Raw genomic sequence first — 16,682 nt, 5'->3', positions numbered from 1 at the left:
AAGGTTTTTGTAAAGAAAAGAATATAATTACCCAGCTGATCACATAGGCAGAAGGTGAGCCACTTAGTCCTGCACACTTCCATCCTTCATGAGATGTCATCTGAAGATAAGAGGATACTGTTGGCAGTGTAGCTTGCTTTTAGTATTTACAAGGTAGGTGATTTGTCTGCTTTTTTTTTTTTTTTTTTTTTTTTTTTTTTTTCCATGCAATAGTAGCAAAGTTCATTTCCAGGTGTTTACTGTGAAGAAAAATGCATCAGTCAGCTTTTATGATAAAGTGCTGGCTGGGAGACAGTAGAAACAAAGTGCTGACACTTATTCAATTCTTCTACCAAAGGTCATCAGCTTCCTTAGCTTCTGATGATTTTTCTTTATTTGTGTTTCTTCTCTGAGTTGCTAATATCTTCCAAAAGTAGGAAATGCAGTAGGGCTTGTCATTGTAGAGTCATAAAATCATAGCATTGTTTGGATTGGAAGGTGCCTTAAAATGTCTAGATCCAACCCCACCTCCCATAGGCAGCGACACCTCCCACCAGTCCATGTTGCCCAAAGCCCCATTCAACCAGACCTTGAACACCTCCAGGGACGGGGCATCCACAGCTTCTCTGGGCAACTTGTGCCAGTGCCTCGCTGCCTTCTGAGTAAAGAATTTCCTCCTTTTATCTAATCTAAATCTCCCCTCTTTCAGTTTAAAGCTATTACCCCTTGTCCTATCACTATGCACCCTAGTAAAGAGTCCCTCCCGATCTTTCTTGTAGGCCCTCTTTATGTATTAGAAGGCTGCAATAAGGTCTACCTGGAGCCTTCTCTTCTCCAGGCTGAACATCCCCATCTCTCTCAGCCTGTCTCCGTAAGAGATGTGCACCATCCCTCTGACCATTCTCATGGCCCTCCTCTGGACCTGTTCTAGCAGGTCCATGTCCTCTTGGGCTATGGACCCTGGAGCTGAATGCAGTGCTCCAGGTGGAGTATCATGAGTGTGGAGTAGAGGGGGAGAATCACCTCCCTTGACCTTCTGGCTCTGCTTCTTTTCATGATGCACCATTCCTACCCAAGCACTGTGCAAGTTGCTTGCTGGCCTAATTTCAGCCCTCCCGCCCCCCCTCCTCCGGGTCCACTTAGACTCTCAGCATGCAGAGAAGAGCCCCTGTGGTTGGGTGCCTGCATTGCCTCCAGGTCAGTGTGCCTGTGACACATGTGCTGGTGCTGCAAGTCGCGTCACTGTCACCCTTCAGCTGGTGGCTGAGCATTCAGTAGAGAGATCAGCAAAAGCCATTTGAGCGGAGAATCATGTGTGTGTCTTGCAGTGCTCTTCTAGATCATGGGTCTGTATGGGCTCTGATTTGTCTAAACCCTTTGGGCTGCCTACCCATGGAAGATGCTTCCCCATCTTAAGCACTTCACAGCCTTCAGACACTGTGCTGCAGAGCACTGGAGAGGTTCTGCTCAGCAAAACTGTGTTCCCTGAACATCTGAAAACATATGGAGGAAAGCACTATTGAAAACATTCGTCCTCCCCAAATCAGGGCAGAGATTTTTTTCTTGACAGCCATTTGTCCTTTTCCTTCTGAGAAACTGTGTGGGGCCTCTGAAAGCTCCTGTGACTCTTCAGCTGAGGACAGGGAAGCGGCGCTGTTCCCTTTGGCTGCTCTGCTGTCATGAGCTGCTGGCAGGCAGCCTCTCTGTGCAGTTGCTTATCACGTCATCGTTTATTTCCTTCTCTCCGAGCTGTGCCTCTGGGCCCTGTCTATCAGCTCCGCCTCCTGCTCTTAGGGCCTGGATCCAGGCTGTCTGCTCACTGCAAAGCGGCTGTGAGCAGCGCCAGCTGGGCCTGACGCAGTGCCCCGATCGTGCCAGCGGGGAGCAAAGCTTGGAGCAGGAGCTGCAAGGCAGCCATGGAGGTCGTGCTAGGAACTGCGGGGGGCACCCAGCTGCTGCCCTGGGTGGCTGGGGCTGTCACCCTGCTCTTGACGGTTGTCATCATGTGCTTCCTGCCCTCCCTTCTGGACTACTGGTGGCGGTGGCGGGTGATGAAGCCCATCCCGGGTATCAGCCCCTGCTATCCCGTGCTGGGAAATGCTCTGCTGTTGGAGCGGAAGGGAGAAGGTAGGGGCAGTTTACCTCCCAGCTGTGGGGTCTTGGTGCTGTGAGGGGTTTTGGTGCGGGAGGTGCTCAGGTGGGTGAGTGGGTTGTAGGGTTTGCCATTGCCTATAGGTCGCTCTGGGGCCATGGGCAAACTACAGAGGAGAACTGAGCGAGAAGCCAGCCCTGTGGGAAAGAGGAGAGGAACTGTATAAATGTGGCATTTATTATTAGTCAAAGATTTGTTGGAAGTTCAGATTGATAGTGGATCCAACCACTGATGCTGGACTGGGGCCCATTTCAGGTTGTTAGTGACATGGAGGGGGAATGCTGTGGTCTGTATTTCTGCAAGAAGGAGGGGCGCTGGGCTGCCTTCACAAGAAGTACTTGTTTACTAACACTGAGCACTGTGTTGTAACACTAAGCACAGCTATTAGCTGTAATCCAAACAGAGCTTTTAACTTGGGAGGAAAAAGGACTTTAACAATATTTTTTCGCCCAATGAGTGTGCAAGGGAATTTTAGCATGCTGAGTTGTTAGGTTATTTTCAGACTTAGCTGTGCCTTCAGTCTTTGATAGAACCGTCCACTCTTTCTGTGTAGCTAAACTGGCAAGATATGGATTAGATGAGAGCATGAATTAGTGTGTCAAGAACTGGCTGGACTGTCAATCTCACCCCTATGAAGTCCAACTGGTGACTGTGCAATTGTGGTATCTCTCAGATGATTCAGATATAAATGATCCTATGAACTTTGTGCCCTTAGAGATAGGGACATTTGAATTGCTAAATCCATGATGGCCTTTTAAACAATCACTTATCCTTCAGTAAGGTTTCTTAAAATATGAGGGTGGTGTTTAATCCTGTAATAGCCAGATGTTAAAGGCCTCTGCTTGAATGGCAAACCATCACTGATAATTAGGGCTGAGAGAGAGTGAGAAGATTTAAGCACACAGGAATAGAAAAAAAATATATTTTTTAATTATTTTTTTTTTTTTTCCAGGCAAACAATAAGTGTAAGGGCTCCAGAGATTTTCTTCAGGAGTCCAGCTAACAGAAACTAGACATTTCAAGTGATACTTGTCCCTGCACTGTGCTCTGCCATTACCGTGGTCTATGTTGCTTGTCTGTGCATCACAAGTGTAGTATCTGTGAACCAAGTCTTAGATGGGAAAAGGCTTGATGCTGTACTTACTTAGTAACTAAAGAAATGTCCTGATGTAGTATTTTGGTTAGTGTCAGGTAAACCAAAATATAAGCATAGTCTTGATAAAGTTTAATTTGGTTCAAGTTATGACAAAGAGCATTGTATTGCAACAGGCCCATGCTGCAGAGCTCTGGGAAAGCTTAAATGAAACTGCCTTGTCTACAGTGTGGAGGGGATTCTCTAGAATACAGCACCTTCAAGAGCACAGCCATAAAAAAGTGCTCCTGCAGAACAGCTAATTGACAGGTGCAAAATAAGCTGCTTTGTCATGGTAGCAAGATAAAATTACAGCAAAAATATAATTATAATGCATATTATAAAAAACTCCATTGCAGAAGTCCTGCTTATTCAGAAAATAAATCTTTTAAAATTCTAACCTGCTTTTTTGTTATTATTTTTTATTATTCCAGGCTTTTTTAAACAACTACAAAAGTATGCTGAAGATTTCAGGAAACAGCCGTTGTTCAAAATTTGGTTAGGACCATTGCCTATCACTGTTTTGTATCATCCTGATAGTGTGGAGGTGAGTGTGCTTGTCTCCTTTCCATCTAGACCACTCTCAGGCAGAGCAGTGTCTAACCTGTTAGTTTCTATTCGATCAATGTAATTTTTGCAAAAAAGGGCTTGAACTGATTTTACTTGAGGTTATCCTCTGAGCCAATGCTAAAGAGAGGCTGAAAGTGTAAAAATAAAAAAGCTTAGTCTAGGAGAAAATCAATACTGAAGTTGAGCCAGCAAAATGAAAGCATAGAGTAAGTATGTTTTGTACAATGAAGCATCTCCTTTAGCTTTGTTTTGAATTGTTAAACCTTCTGTTCCAAACCAGAACTAAAAAGGCAATAGAAGGGTATCTGGACCATTGGAATAGAGGTAAAACATTACAAAATGCTTTTTGCAGTGCTTGTGCCTGTTTGACTTTTGCATGAGAACTTGATGGGTCTATCTTGATGCCATGAAAAGATGTTAGTTTAGCTCTATACAGTGATTGTTCATGAACTGTGAAGACAGAACTGTTTCCTTGTTATGGTATACAGTGAGTATTGAACACTGGGTGGTGATACAACGTTGAAATCAATGGGCAGAAGTGTAGGGCAAGGTGGAGAACAAAGATTTGGTGTGTAAAAGATGACTCGGAGGAAAAGATACAGGATGTACCACTTGTACTAGTTTGTGCTGAAAAGCTACTCATTTTATGAGGGAGTAAGTGCAGAGTTCACCCTGTTGCCTGCTGACATTGTGTAGTGATGTTTTGTTTATGTGAGAAAATAAAGGTGTATGCCTGTTTAGGGGCTGCAGGTTGTTGAGCTTGTTGTTCCAGGCCTTCAGTGTGGTGTTATCAGGGAAGATGAGCTTGGATTCTCTTCTTATTAAGAAAGGCCCTTGCAGACAGCCAATTTTTCTGCAAATGCTGATGAAAGAGATGGTACTGTGAATTCGGTTATGGCTGAAAACCACTGGGTTTTCTCTGAGCTCTGCTGGTAACTTTGTAATGCAGATTTTTCTTTTTAAGAAAGGTAAGGGGATTTCTAGTTGTAGTCTCTGACTATTTCCCTGTTTTTCAGGACTGGGATAGTTACAGAAAGACTTGAGGGTGTAGACTGTATATTTCTACTCTGTACCAGCTTGTGTATTTGCATTTTCTGAGGCTCAGGATATTTTCTTGGAGAAACTGAAGTTTTGTGAAATTATGTCAGCTGAAGATATCTCTCTCCATCTAACAAGTAACGTTCTTCCCTCTCTTTTCGTTTTCTGACAGGTTATTCTGAGTAGTTCAAAACATATTGAAAAATCATTCCTGTACAAATTTCTGCATCCATGGTTGGGGACTGGACTTCTGACAAGGTATAGTAAAATGCAGGTGTACTGCTGTCTTAAAATTTGCAGAGCGTATGATAGAAATTGTGCTCGGTGGCAAGAATGTTGTGTGTATCTCTGGGCAAAGATGTGGATGATAGCTCTAGAAATCTTATTCCTTGTGATAGTCTTTGTTATTCTTTAGTAGCTAGTGCCCAACACAAATATAATTGTATTATCTATTTCTTGTAAAAATTTACCATTGATACATTTTTGACCAGAGATTTGGGAAGAATCTGAGTTTTTGAAAAGTTGTATCCTGTGGCTAGTGGTGTCTTCTAGTCTGCCATGATACCTGCTGGATGTTTTGACTGTTGTGTGGAGTAATGTTACTGTGGCAGAACTGTGACTGTGTTGCTTATTTCAGCTGGTAAAGCTGCAAACCTTCGTGATGGACCTGAGGTTGGCAATGCTTTGGGGTAAGATGGGAGAGTATCTGTACCCTGTTCTTTGTTTCCCTCATGAAGTGGAGGCTCATAAGTGAGGCTGGATGAGTGCAAAAAAGGAATGGAGAGAGGGAAAAGAAAGTCTTTGGTGTCCTTCAGTCTTTGGTAGGGTTGAGGAAAGTTTTTGGTCTGGGTGATGTAGATATTCAAGAGTTGGAACAACACAAGTATGGAGTGGCTCTGGTAACTTTGTGTCTTTCTGTGTGTCAAGGTTTCCCTGTTAGCAGTGGAGCTTTGTTGCCTGTTTGGAGCTCTCACAAGTGCCATTCTCGTGCTTCTTGATGGGACTGCGCTGGTGGAAAAGCCAGCTGCAATCATGGTGTGGAAGGTGCAAGTATATGTGTGAGGATAAGGAATGCCTTTTTACCTGTGTTTTGTTTGTGCCCCTCAAGCAAGGGGGACAGTAATCAGTAGCAAAGTGCAGAGCTGAGGTCCCTGGGTGTCAGGTGTGGTGGATGGTTCCTGCTAGTGTTCCTTCCTTACTATTTTTTTTTCCAGGTAGACTTTTAGAGATGTTTTGACTTCCTTGTGCTTGCAAAAACATAATGAGAGGATAATGTTCCTGTCTTTACTGATTAAGGCCAGTAGTAGAAGACAACTGATAAGCTAGTCCAATGCCAGAGAAGTGATGCGAGGATTTGCTCTGTAAGCAGAGAAGCCAGCTGTGTGCTTATGGGGCACCTGGTTCAGGAAAACAAACAAGAACCCCTGAAAGCCAGTAGCATCAGCTGTGGCTCCATGCTCATTCGCTGACATGTGGGAGGTTGTTGCCTGCCTCTGAGGAAACAGTTCAAGCAGTCATTGGCATAGCATCCCTGTGCCCTAGTTCTCCTTGGTCCTCATTTCCTAGATTAGATTTCCTATTTTTCTAATTTCCTAGATTCCTCATTTCCTATTCAGTGGATAGGCAAGCACCGGTTGTGATTCACAGAGATGCTGTGGTGAGTTGAGACCTTGATGGTGAAGAGCTGGTTTGTCCTACAGATGGCTTCTGTTCTCTCCCTCAGCCTGTGCACTGAGTGACCACGGGGTGTACTGTTTGAAGACCTGTTGGCAACTTCATTTGTTGACAGCAGATATAGAAATGTTGGCTTGTGCTTCAGAGAGAGATGGAATAAGAAAAATTTCCAATTTGCTCCTTCTGAGGAGTGCTGTGGAGATATTGAAAAGTCAGCCACAGCATGCCCATTTGTGAAGGTGCTCCAGGTGGCAGCTCTTACTGTGTGCTTTCTGTGATGAGGAGGGTTTTATCTTTGAGTTGGAGTTTTAACCTGTCCCTCTCCACTGTCAATTTTGCAGCACTGGAGACAAGTGGCGGTCACGGAGGAAGATGATAACTCCCACATTCCACTTCTCAATTTTAAATGACTTTCTTGAGGTTATGAATGAGCAAGGGGGTGTTTTGTTGGAGAAACTTGAGAAGCATGTTGACAAGGAACCATTTGATATCTTTCTGGATGTCACTCTGTGTGCCCTTGATATCATCTGTGGTAAGTCCTCCTTAGTTATTGTGGTGATGCTGTGAGTGGTGCAGAGGCTTGTGAGTACAGCTGTGTCATATTGTGTGAGGAGATATGGGAGTATCTGTGCTTACTGTGTGAATGCATTGCCATCCTCCCAAGGCCATCCTTTCTCTTAGGGTCTCATATGCCTCTGATCAGGTGAGTGGTGAGCTTAGTTTGTGGCATGAGCAGGACAGAGGTAGGAGTCTGAAGGGAGGTTTTCTTAAGGAGCATGGCTCCTGTGCATGGAAAGGAAAAGCAAAATTCTCATCTGGAAAGGGTTGTGCATATTTATGCATCAAACTGACAGTGTGGTGACAATCAAAGTCTGGAAGCAATATTAACTTACTGTATACAGGGACTCTGCATTTCATTTTGCACTTGTGAAATGTTGATGATTTCCTTCTCCTAGAAACAGCGATGGGAAGGAATGTGGGTGCTCAGGAGAATAAGGATTCTGAGTATGTTCGTGCTATCTACAGGTAAATGGAGGTTTTTCCTTGGCTACATTATAGTTGGGTTGGAGTTGTTGCTGCCAGTCTCAGTTCATCTGCTTTGTGAGCTGGGGTGGCGGTGGGGGTGACACAGGTAGATATAGAAAGCCAAGAAGGTAAGAAAAATTCTTGAAGTTTTTAAAGACATCTTCTGTTGTGAGTGTATGCAATGGGAGGTTAAGGCTATGAAAAGGTGTCAGCTGCTATTCAGTTAATCCATTGGTATTGGAGTTTATAATTCCTCTGAGTCTCTTTCTGCTGCCAAATGCATGTAAAAGAGGTGAACAGCCATGACAGTCAGCCCTTTCACATATACTCCATTTTTTGAGTGTCCTTGAATCCATATATTGTGACTGATTCTTTATTTCCAGTACTTTTCATGTGATGTCTGACATATACAGCATCTGGACAGTCAAGTAGAAATGTAATGTTTTCAGATGGCTGTTTGAGGTCACAGGACAGATATTTGGAGACCTAGCACAAGTTGTATGTCTTTTCAGGATATGTGGTCAATGCTTTACTGACAGGGGGTGGGAACGGACTGGGTGACTGAATATACCTGCTTCAAGAGGATCACCACTAAAAGGACGTATGCTCTCCTTCTCAAAGATCAGTGTTTAAAGATAGATGTCATAGTGATGCTGAATGCTGGGGTGGATGACAGATTTTGAGATCAGAAAGCAAAGAATAGCAGTTTTACCTTCAGATTAATGTGTTTAAACCCATACAACATGTTTATCTCTGTTTCATAGAGAGAGGTAGAGGGAGGCACAACTTCTTTTTTGGTTCTTGAAATTGTGCTGTGAATTTACTTTTTGTCAAGAAATGTTATGTGACGTAATTTTTTGTGCCTCTAGGATGAGTGATCTAATTCAACAGCGACAGAAGAGCCCTTGGCTTTGGCATGATCTTGTATATATTCTGTTTAAGGAAGGAAGAGAGCATGAGAGGAATCTTAAGATCCTTCACAATTTTACAGATACAGTATGGCCTTTTATTATTATTTATTTAATTTTTATTTTTTTTTACTTATGCCACATTCTAGTTGATGGAAAGTTTTGCACTTAGTAGCTAAAAAAGTTTTGCACTTAGTAGCTAGCTTCCAAATTGCAGATGAGAATCAGCACTCTTACTGTGCACCTATTAAAAGAACTATCCTTTGGGATGCTGAGGAATCCCCTAAAATGAAGCCAATACATATCTTCTCTGTAAGGCAGTCTCAGTTTTAAGCAGAGGAGTATTAACAGGACTCATTGGTCCTGGACAACTGAAATAAACAATAGGTGTTCACCAAATTCTTGTTCTGTCCATCTTAATTGCCTATAACAGTTCTCTGCCAAGTTTGTAGCAGTAAAACAAATATACTGGTAATGACACTTGGTCCAGTCCTCAGATATGGAAGCCCGCATTTGTTTTCCTTCATTTGGAGAAGAATTGATAAGGTGACTTATTTGATAAGGTGACTTAATTGATAAGGTGAATTGATAAGGTTCATGGGTCCCCACATGAAAAGTAGAACACTTTGGTATGGAAACCATAAAACATACATCACTGACTTTGCATAAAATGCAGTCTTCTCTTACTATTTTAGACTGTGAAAAGAACACCTTTTTTTCTCAGTAAATAGCCTCTGTGCTGTTCTTGCCAATGGCTGCCCTCCCAAGCTTGCTGTTAAGATGTTACCAGGAGTCTGTTTTCCTGGAAGTGTTTATGTACCCCACAGTGCCATTGCCCACAGCAAAAGAAACAGTCCCTGAAATTTCAGTACATATAATGAGTCATAGTGACCATGCACTCCTGCAGTGTACAGAGAAATGGGCATCTCTATCATGCTGTGTTCTGTCAGAGTAAAATTCTCATTAGAGTTGTTTTTAAGTACCTTAGGTTATATTTTGCTTCCTCTTATTGGAAATAGCAGCAATGAAGCAAGAGAAAGAGCCTTAAGGTAATACTGCTGCTGTCCTTCCATGCTGGGCTGGTGCACTGGATATAAAGCACCAAATCTCAGAAGAGGAACACTAAAGGAACACTAAATAATAATATCACCTAGCATAGGTGCTGACAGAAAGAAGAGATGAGGTGTTTTTGCATGTGTTATTATAAGTGTATATTTGAAATGACGTGTGTGCATAATTATAGTTCCCCCATTAAGTGCTTCTTCTGAACTGAATCAAGTATTACACAACCTTTAAAAAAAAAAAGTTGAGAGTGATACTGGCCGGTTTACTGAAGACCTTAATTGTGCTGTTACAGCAATGATGGTGATGGCAGGAACTTCTCATCTGTCACTGGGGCTGTGCTTTGACCTAAAAAGAGGAAGGTCAACCATTGCTCTGATACCAAAGAAAAACTGTGAGGCTTCAGTGTAGTGGTTCCAGCCATGCTATGTGTAGTCCTGATGTAGGTTTTTGGGGTGCCCTGGTGTCTTCCTCTTCATTCCCCTGAGTTCCCCAGAGGTTGGAAACATGTTTCTTTCCTTATTTATTGGGTTGGGTAGATTTATTCTTGGTGATTGGTCTGCTCAAATTGTGGTGATGTTTTCTGACTTGCTGTTGCCATTGCTGGCATTCACAATAAGCTTGTTCCAGATATTCTTGATGTGTTCACACTTTTTGATGGTCAACACATTGAACAGTTTTCTTGAATAGAAAAAATCTTTTCAAGGTTAATTCTATTGCTTGGGACAAGATGTTGGTCATATTTCATCTACTAAAATAAAAAGTTGATTAAGATCACAAGCCAATGGTAACAGCTATGCTAACTAGGCCTACCTCATGTAGACTGCTACAGATGGATATTTTTGTTTTAACAAGTTAGGATGGACCTGTGTGATTTATGCAGCACATACACTGCATGCCACATCTAATATACTGGTTTTAATCTCAGGTCATTGCAGAAAAAGCTGCAGAACTTGAAAACACCAAACGAACGAAATGTGATACTGATGTGAACAGTGAAGAAAGTGGTTCCAAAAAGAGAGAAGCTTTCCTGGACATGCTGCTGAATGCAACAGATGATGAAGGGAACAAATTGAGCTACAAGGACATTCGTGAAGAAGTGGATACTTTCATGTTTGAGGTACGAAAGGGAGCCAATGGTTTGGGGTTTTTTGTTTGTATTTATTTGTGCTTGCCTTTTTTTTTTTTTTTTTTTTTTTCTTTCCCAGAACTTAAGATTCACCATTTACAGGCAGTGACACTCTTTTTTTCTTAGTTTAGGAAGCAACTTCTAATATAAAGTTATTTTATCCCTGGAAGCCTAAGAGGAAACTCCTGTAGGAGACAAACTCCCTCCTGTAGGAGAAAAAACTATTGATCTAGAATTGTATGCCCTGACAAAATATTGGGCAATACATGTGGCAGGTCCTGCCTATGTCAGCAGGTTTTACTCATACAAGCAGATGTGCAATACCAGTTTGATGGTTGATATGGCATCTCAGCCTCTGCTACAAACCTCATTCATGCCATTGAGAACTCTAAATGAATTCTATGTTTTGCCTTGCATTTTGTCAGTTCTCACATTTTAACCCTTGCCATGTTGGCTGTAACCTCGTGGTCCTGTCACGATTGTGAATTGGTAGTGTCTTCTTGGTACCATCTCCGCATGTGTGGTTCCCTCTCCAGTGAAGGATCTAAATAAGACTGTTTTCTACACAATTCTATTAGATGGACCTGAAATCTGTAACAGAAGAACTTAGTTCAGAGATGTATTAATGTTGCTCTAATCTAGAGAAGCTCTTTTGCTATTTTACCATTCCTAAGTGACTCCATAGCATTTTGAACTTCATAATAAGTGGCCATTTTAAGTATCAAAATAATTCGATGGATATATTTTCCCTTTTATGTTCCCCTCTGTTTTTTTTTTTTTTTTTTTTTTTTTTTTTTTGGGGGGGGGGGGGGGAGGGTATTCCCTTTTTCTTTTCCTTTCCTTGCTCTTACACAGTTCTGAGAACAGTGATAGCTGATTCCCTACTTATAGGAAGCCAGGTAGTATTCCCTCCTGTGGCTACTCTACTGTGTCATTAGACCCTTTTTGTGGTAGTCATTAGCACCAGTCATTGGCACCCAAGTTCTTATGTTACTGACTGGACAGTAAACAAAAAGATGACTATACATCCATTTCATTGTGTAGACATACTGGGATACTGCTCTGATACACCTCTCTGAACGGATTATTTTACGGATTACACTTTGGAAGGGGAAAAACAGTGAGAGCTGTTAACCTATGTATAGCTATTAGTAGTCAGTCACTGAATTCCTGAAAAGGAGAGAAGAGCAAGCAGCAAGTGTCACTATCTGAGACAAAATACAAGGAAAACAAAAACAAAAACAAAAGGTAGTTCATGCAGTTTTCTGGAGGTGGAGTAGTAAAAAAAAAAAAAGGATCTTTGGGTTATTTCAATGCTTTTTCCCTTTTGGTCAGTTTTCATGCACCTTACAGGATCATGGATCATCTTAAATCCTGCTAATCAGTGTGGGATAGAGTTCAACACTTGATTTTTATTTTCTTATTATTTGTTTATTTATTTTATTTAATTCTTCTTCTTGTGGTTCTTGGAGTAGTGAGTTTATCTCACTTTCCTTACTAGCTGTATACCTAAGTATTTATATAGCATACCTAAACATACCGCATTCATGTATAGTGTTGAAGTGAATCTCTGTAAATCTGGACCTCTAGGGCCATGATACAACAGCAGCTTCTATGAACTGGGTCCTGTACTTGCTCGGATGTAATCCTGAAGTCCAGAAGAAAGTTCACAGAGAACTGGATGAGGTGTTTGGTACGTTTCTATTACTCCTTCATTGGGGTTGTGGTGGTGTTTGTATTTGTGGGTGGTACTGTTATAGATACATTATAAGCCTACAGGTAGAAGGGGATGTAGGAACAGACCTTGTGGACATGCTGAAGCTTTCAGTTGTTAGGGGTGATGGGGAGAGGTACTGGAAGGGTGTGTAGGAGACTACAGCCAACCTTACATCCTTGTGACAAGGCATGTATTCAATATCTGTGTAACACAATGCGTGGTCTTGGTACATGATGGTCCCAACTCCTGGAGGAAGTCAAGATGTGTTTGTTTAAACAAAAATGAGGTGTGTCCATCATGTTCACCCCCCTATCTGTATTTGGCCAGGCAACACAGAACGTCCTGTTACAGTGGATGATTTGAAGAAGCTTCGATACCTTGAGTGTGTTGTGAAAGAAGCCCTGAGACTCTTCCCTTCAGTTCCCATGTTTGCCCGTTCTGTGGCAGAGGATTGCTGTATTAGTAAGTGGGATCCTGTTCTGCTTGTGCACTTCCATTCCTGCCAGCATCTCAGTGGAGGTGTTTCCCAAGTAAAGAGCAGGGCTTTCTTTTTTGTATATTTTACTATGAGTCTGTCTATAGGAAGTCATTTTTCTTGCTGTTAAGTTGCCCAGCTGTGTTTTTGTTATTTTTTTCCTCCTCTCCCTGTTTTCTTTCAGGAGGATATAAGATACCAAAAGGCACAAATGTCCTTATCATAACTTATGTGCTGCACAGAGATCCCGATATCTTCCCTGAGCCAGAGGAATTCAGGCCTGAGCGCTTTTTCCCTGAAAATAGTAAGGGAAGACACCCATATGCTTATGTGCCCTTCTCAGCTGGTCCCAGGAACTGTATTGGTATGTACCTGAAGATAAAGATTTCATGATGTACCAGTGCTGCATTTGGTGTGGTGACCATAGCAGCAATGAGAGTATCAGAAACTGGAGTCTTGATGCACCTTTTGGTGACATCCCAGACTTCTGAGTGCTGTCTCTCCTGTCAGGCTCGAGCTGCAACGTTTTGTTTCTTCCCAAGGGTTTCCTTTCTTCCCAAGGCCCAGTGCACAGTCTGGTGTTTTCTTCTTGCTGCCTGTGCTGCATGGCAGCATGTGAATGGGCTCCTGTATCATGGCAGGATCGCTTACAGTCTTCTGATCTGTATTCTGTAGGACACTGTGGAGTGAGAGAAGGCAAATGTTCTGCAGTTACTTTGCTCTGGAAATGTGTCATCTGTCTATCTGATCGTCTCAGCTGGGTGTCCAAAACATGCAGTCTGCAAAGGATGTATTCTTTCTCTTTTTCTGACACTGTTGTTGCTTTGGTGTTTTTGCTGTCTTCCTAGAACTTCTTAGTTCTTCAGGTACCACTGAGACACTTGGTATTTGTCAATGCACAGAACAGAGACATCATTATTTATATTACTGAACATGTGGAAAGGCTGTTCTCTGCACTGATCGTAAGTGCAAAAGGTGAACATTCAACAGTTGTCATGCCATTTGCAAGAATGGGAAACACATGTTCTGTTTTCATTTTATTTTTTGGAGTTTGTCTCAGTGGGAATAGATGATCTTCCCAGAAGAACAGCAGACCAGGTCTTCACACGCTCCAAAGAGGAAACCTAATTTAGTATTATGTGACTAGCTAGTTCCTAGATATACAGGAGTGTGTACAGCCAGAGAGTGCGTGGTAGGTGGTTTATTAATATCATTGCAGAAGTCCAGCACAGAGTACATGTGTACAGACATCCATCTGTACAGATTGTACAAAGAAGAGCACAGAAAATATTTAGAACACCGGGGTTTTGTGTTCTGTTGCTATCTTCAATTTAGTTTGAGTGAACTACTTGGACTGTGATGCTTAGTTGGGTTTCCCTCTTATTTCTCTGTTCTCCCCTTTCCTTCTCCACCTTTCTATAAAATCTAAATTGAACTTTGGCTTCTGTGCTAGCAAATCATCAATGTGCACAGTGTTTAAAGGATGGTCTGCCTCTGGTTCTGATGCACTTGTATCTCCTTTTCTCCTCCTTGCATATGTAGAACAGTGGGATTTATCTCTCTTCGTGCTGTCCGTGTGTTGCATCTTCTGCTGCCCTCATCTGTCATCCATTCTTCCCTGCTTAGTCCACCCAAGAGACATGACAAGGCTGTGTTTTGTATTAAGACCATGTAAACTGTTGAATATCTCCCCTTCGATGTTTGAGTATTGTGTACTATGGGAAGAAAAATGTTCTATAGGTTGGCCCAGGAAAGTCAGATGCCTCATGCGGAGAGAAGCACTAGTTTCAGTAGTATCCATATGACCTTGGTTTTTGGCCCACTTAATTCTGTTCCCAAGGCAGGCACATGGTCCTTGCTGCCCTGTGTTCCTGGGGGGTATCACCAAGAACACACAAATGCAACAGTGGTTGCTGCAACCTGACAATAACACCTTTTTTGCTGCACTGTAATCCATAGGTCAGCGCTTTGCACAAATGGAAGAGAAAACTCTTCTAGCCCTCATCCTGCGGCGCTTTTGGGTGGAATCCTGTCAAAAGCAAGACGAGCTTGGTTTGGCAGGAGACCTAATTCTTCGTCCAAATAATGGCATCTGGGTTAAGCTGAAGAGGAGGCCAAACACCGTACCAGAATGAAAGGAAATTCAACATTTCATTTTTCCCAAAGCTTTAAAGCTAATTTGGCTGAGATATGTTTTAAAATCAGATGATCTGATAGCAGTCCAGCAATTGTTGGAGTTAAAGCTTTTACTGGTTGTTTAATCAAAGAAGATGTTGTAACATCCATAAATTGTTCTACTTTTCTAGTACATGAGAGCTTCTTGTTCATCTTTGAAGTGCAAATCCTTCAACATCAAATCTTAGTGCCTTATCTACTCACATGAAGCTGTTTTATTGCAACAGTGTTAAAACTCTGAAATGATGGTATTGACAACAGTATTGTTTCTGATGGAGATAGATGATTTTATTTCATAGCATCCATGAAATAACCAATGGTCTCAAAGTTTTGTGTATTTTTAAGGTTTATTTGTCTTCAGAAGGTAGAAGTGAACATGTCTTCCATTGGCACAGCTTTTTTTTTCTGTTTTGGTGATGACTACATCTATGAAGACAAAGCAAAAATCTCCCATAATTTTTACTCCTCCTTTGTAAGCATTTACATTAGTTCTTAAGCGGCAAGTACTCTGAAATGTTTTTTAGGAAATTATACAGTATGTATCAACCTGTATAAATTGCACCATGAATGAGATAGTGTGCAATTTGCACACAGGATTTCATAATGACAGAAACAATGTATTACAAGTTTGGAGAATAAATTTCTATTGTGCCTCAGAATTAAATGAAATTGTATCTGTAAAAATTAAATGTCTGGTAAGTTACTGGTGGATAATTATATAATGATTTCTTATCATCAGTCCCCTGTGGGGTGATGCATCATTGAGATTTTACTGTGTTAGTCAAAGCTCAAACAAAGAGCCAGTCTGTTCATGCCTTCTGGGGTCATAAAATCAACACGGAGAATTTCTTGCTAACTGTTTCTTGTTAAAGAGGAATTACAGTAATGGAATGAAGTGCCTGTGGAAATTTCTGACTGTTCTTTAAAGACTCTCAAACAGAAACAAAAAGCAGTCAAGCTGCTCTCAAAGGTCTTAATGATGACAGATATGCCTAGAACCTAGAAATTTCTCAAGCATTTTTGTTAACAACTGCTACAGCAAGTAATATTCTTATAGAAATTCTTTTTTTTTTTTTTTTTTTTTTCCTATTTTGTCTACCTGAATACATTTGAGGAACTCAGAGAGAATTGTCAAGCCTGCAGGAATCCGTTTGATCCTTCTTTCCTTTGAGATCAAGGGAAATGTATGATTTGTTGACTCATTCAATGGTATTACAGTTTCATAACCATCCTCAACTTGGAATTCATAGTTGTATCCAGAGGTGTCCCTCAGAGATTCAAGAAACTTAAGTTTCTTCCTTTCCTTCTTCCACAAGGCATTATTGACAAATAATTTATTTTAATTGCTACCTTTCTTTTGCCATAAAGAAAACATAACTCATGTAAGAATAACATGGTTACATTTTCAGCATTCATTTTCAAAGACAGGTTTCACCGTTAGACAATAACAAGAATTTAAATTTACCAGGCTGATTGTAAGAACTGTTTTCTTTATAATGAGATAAATTTCAGAGACTACATTCTTACATTAATACACACAAAAAAAAAAGAGACCTCAGGTTTTCTAACGAGACACTAAGTTAAGGAATTATTTAACACTTTTGGATACTTGGCGACATTAGCTTTGCAGATATACAAGATGTAC

The 16,682-nt window shown here is 41.4% G+C and overlaps 1 protein-coding gene across 2 annotated transcripts; it reads left to right on the top strand.

Annotated features, from left to right (window-relative positions):
• Window positions 1-1,807: 1,807 nt before the first annotated feature.
• Window positions 1,808-15,932, top strand: LOC116488669 (cytochrome P450 4V2). 2 transcript variants are annotated; one of them, XM_032186408.1, is made up of 11 exons: window positions 1,808-2,106; window positions 3,698-3,810; window positions 5,044-5,129; window positions 6,887-7,077; window positions 7,502-7,571; window positions 8,441-8,567; window positions 10,470-10,661; window positions 12,261-12,363; window positions 12,715-12,849; window positions 13,047-13,226; window positions 14,822-15,932. In XM_032186408.1, exons 1-11 carry the CDS (start codon window positions 1,896-1,898, stop codon window positions 14,995-14,997), a joined length of 1,584 nt encoding a protein of 527 aa, XP_032042299.1. In that variant the 5' UTR covers window positions 1,808-1,895; the 3' UTR covers window positions 14,998-15,932. The 2 variants fall into 2 exon arrangements, with proteins under 2 accessions (XP_032042299.1, XP_032042300.1); XM_032186409.1 differs by lacking the exon at window positions 13,047-13,226 and having other exon boundaries at window positions 1,809-2,106.
• Window positions 15,933-16,682: the final 750 nt, after the last annotated feature.

This window comes from Aythya fuligula, chromosome 4 (genome assembly GCF_009819795.1).
Source record: "Aythya fuligula isolate bAytFul2 chromosome 4, bAytFul2.pri, whole genome shotgun sequence".
NCBI classification, from domain to species: Eukaryota; Metazoa; Chordata; class Aves; order Anseriformes; family Anatidae; genus Aythya; species Aythya fuligula.
The sequence above is the reverse complement of the archived record's forward strand: the minus strand, read 5'-3'. Positions and strand labels throughout refer to the sequence as shown.

What these genes read in the sequence shown, in the direction of transcription:
- LOC116488669 (XM_032186408.1), top strand. Translation starts at nt 1,896, where the DNA reads ATGGAGGTCGTGCTAGGAACTGCGGGGGGCACCCAGCTGCTGCCCTGG. An exon ending in GGGACTGGACTTCTGACAAG is followed by an intron (nt 5,130 to 6,886) that starts GTATAGTAAAAT and finishes TCAATTTTGCAG; the next exon opens with CACTGGAGACAAGTGGCGGT. An exon ending in TGGATACTTTCATGTTTGAG is followed by an intron (nt 10,662 to 12,260) that starts GTACGAAAGGGA and finishes CTGGACCTCTAG; the next exon opens with GGCCATGATACAACAGCAGC.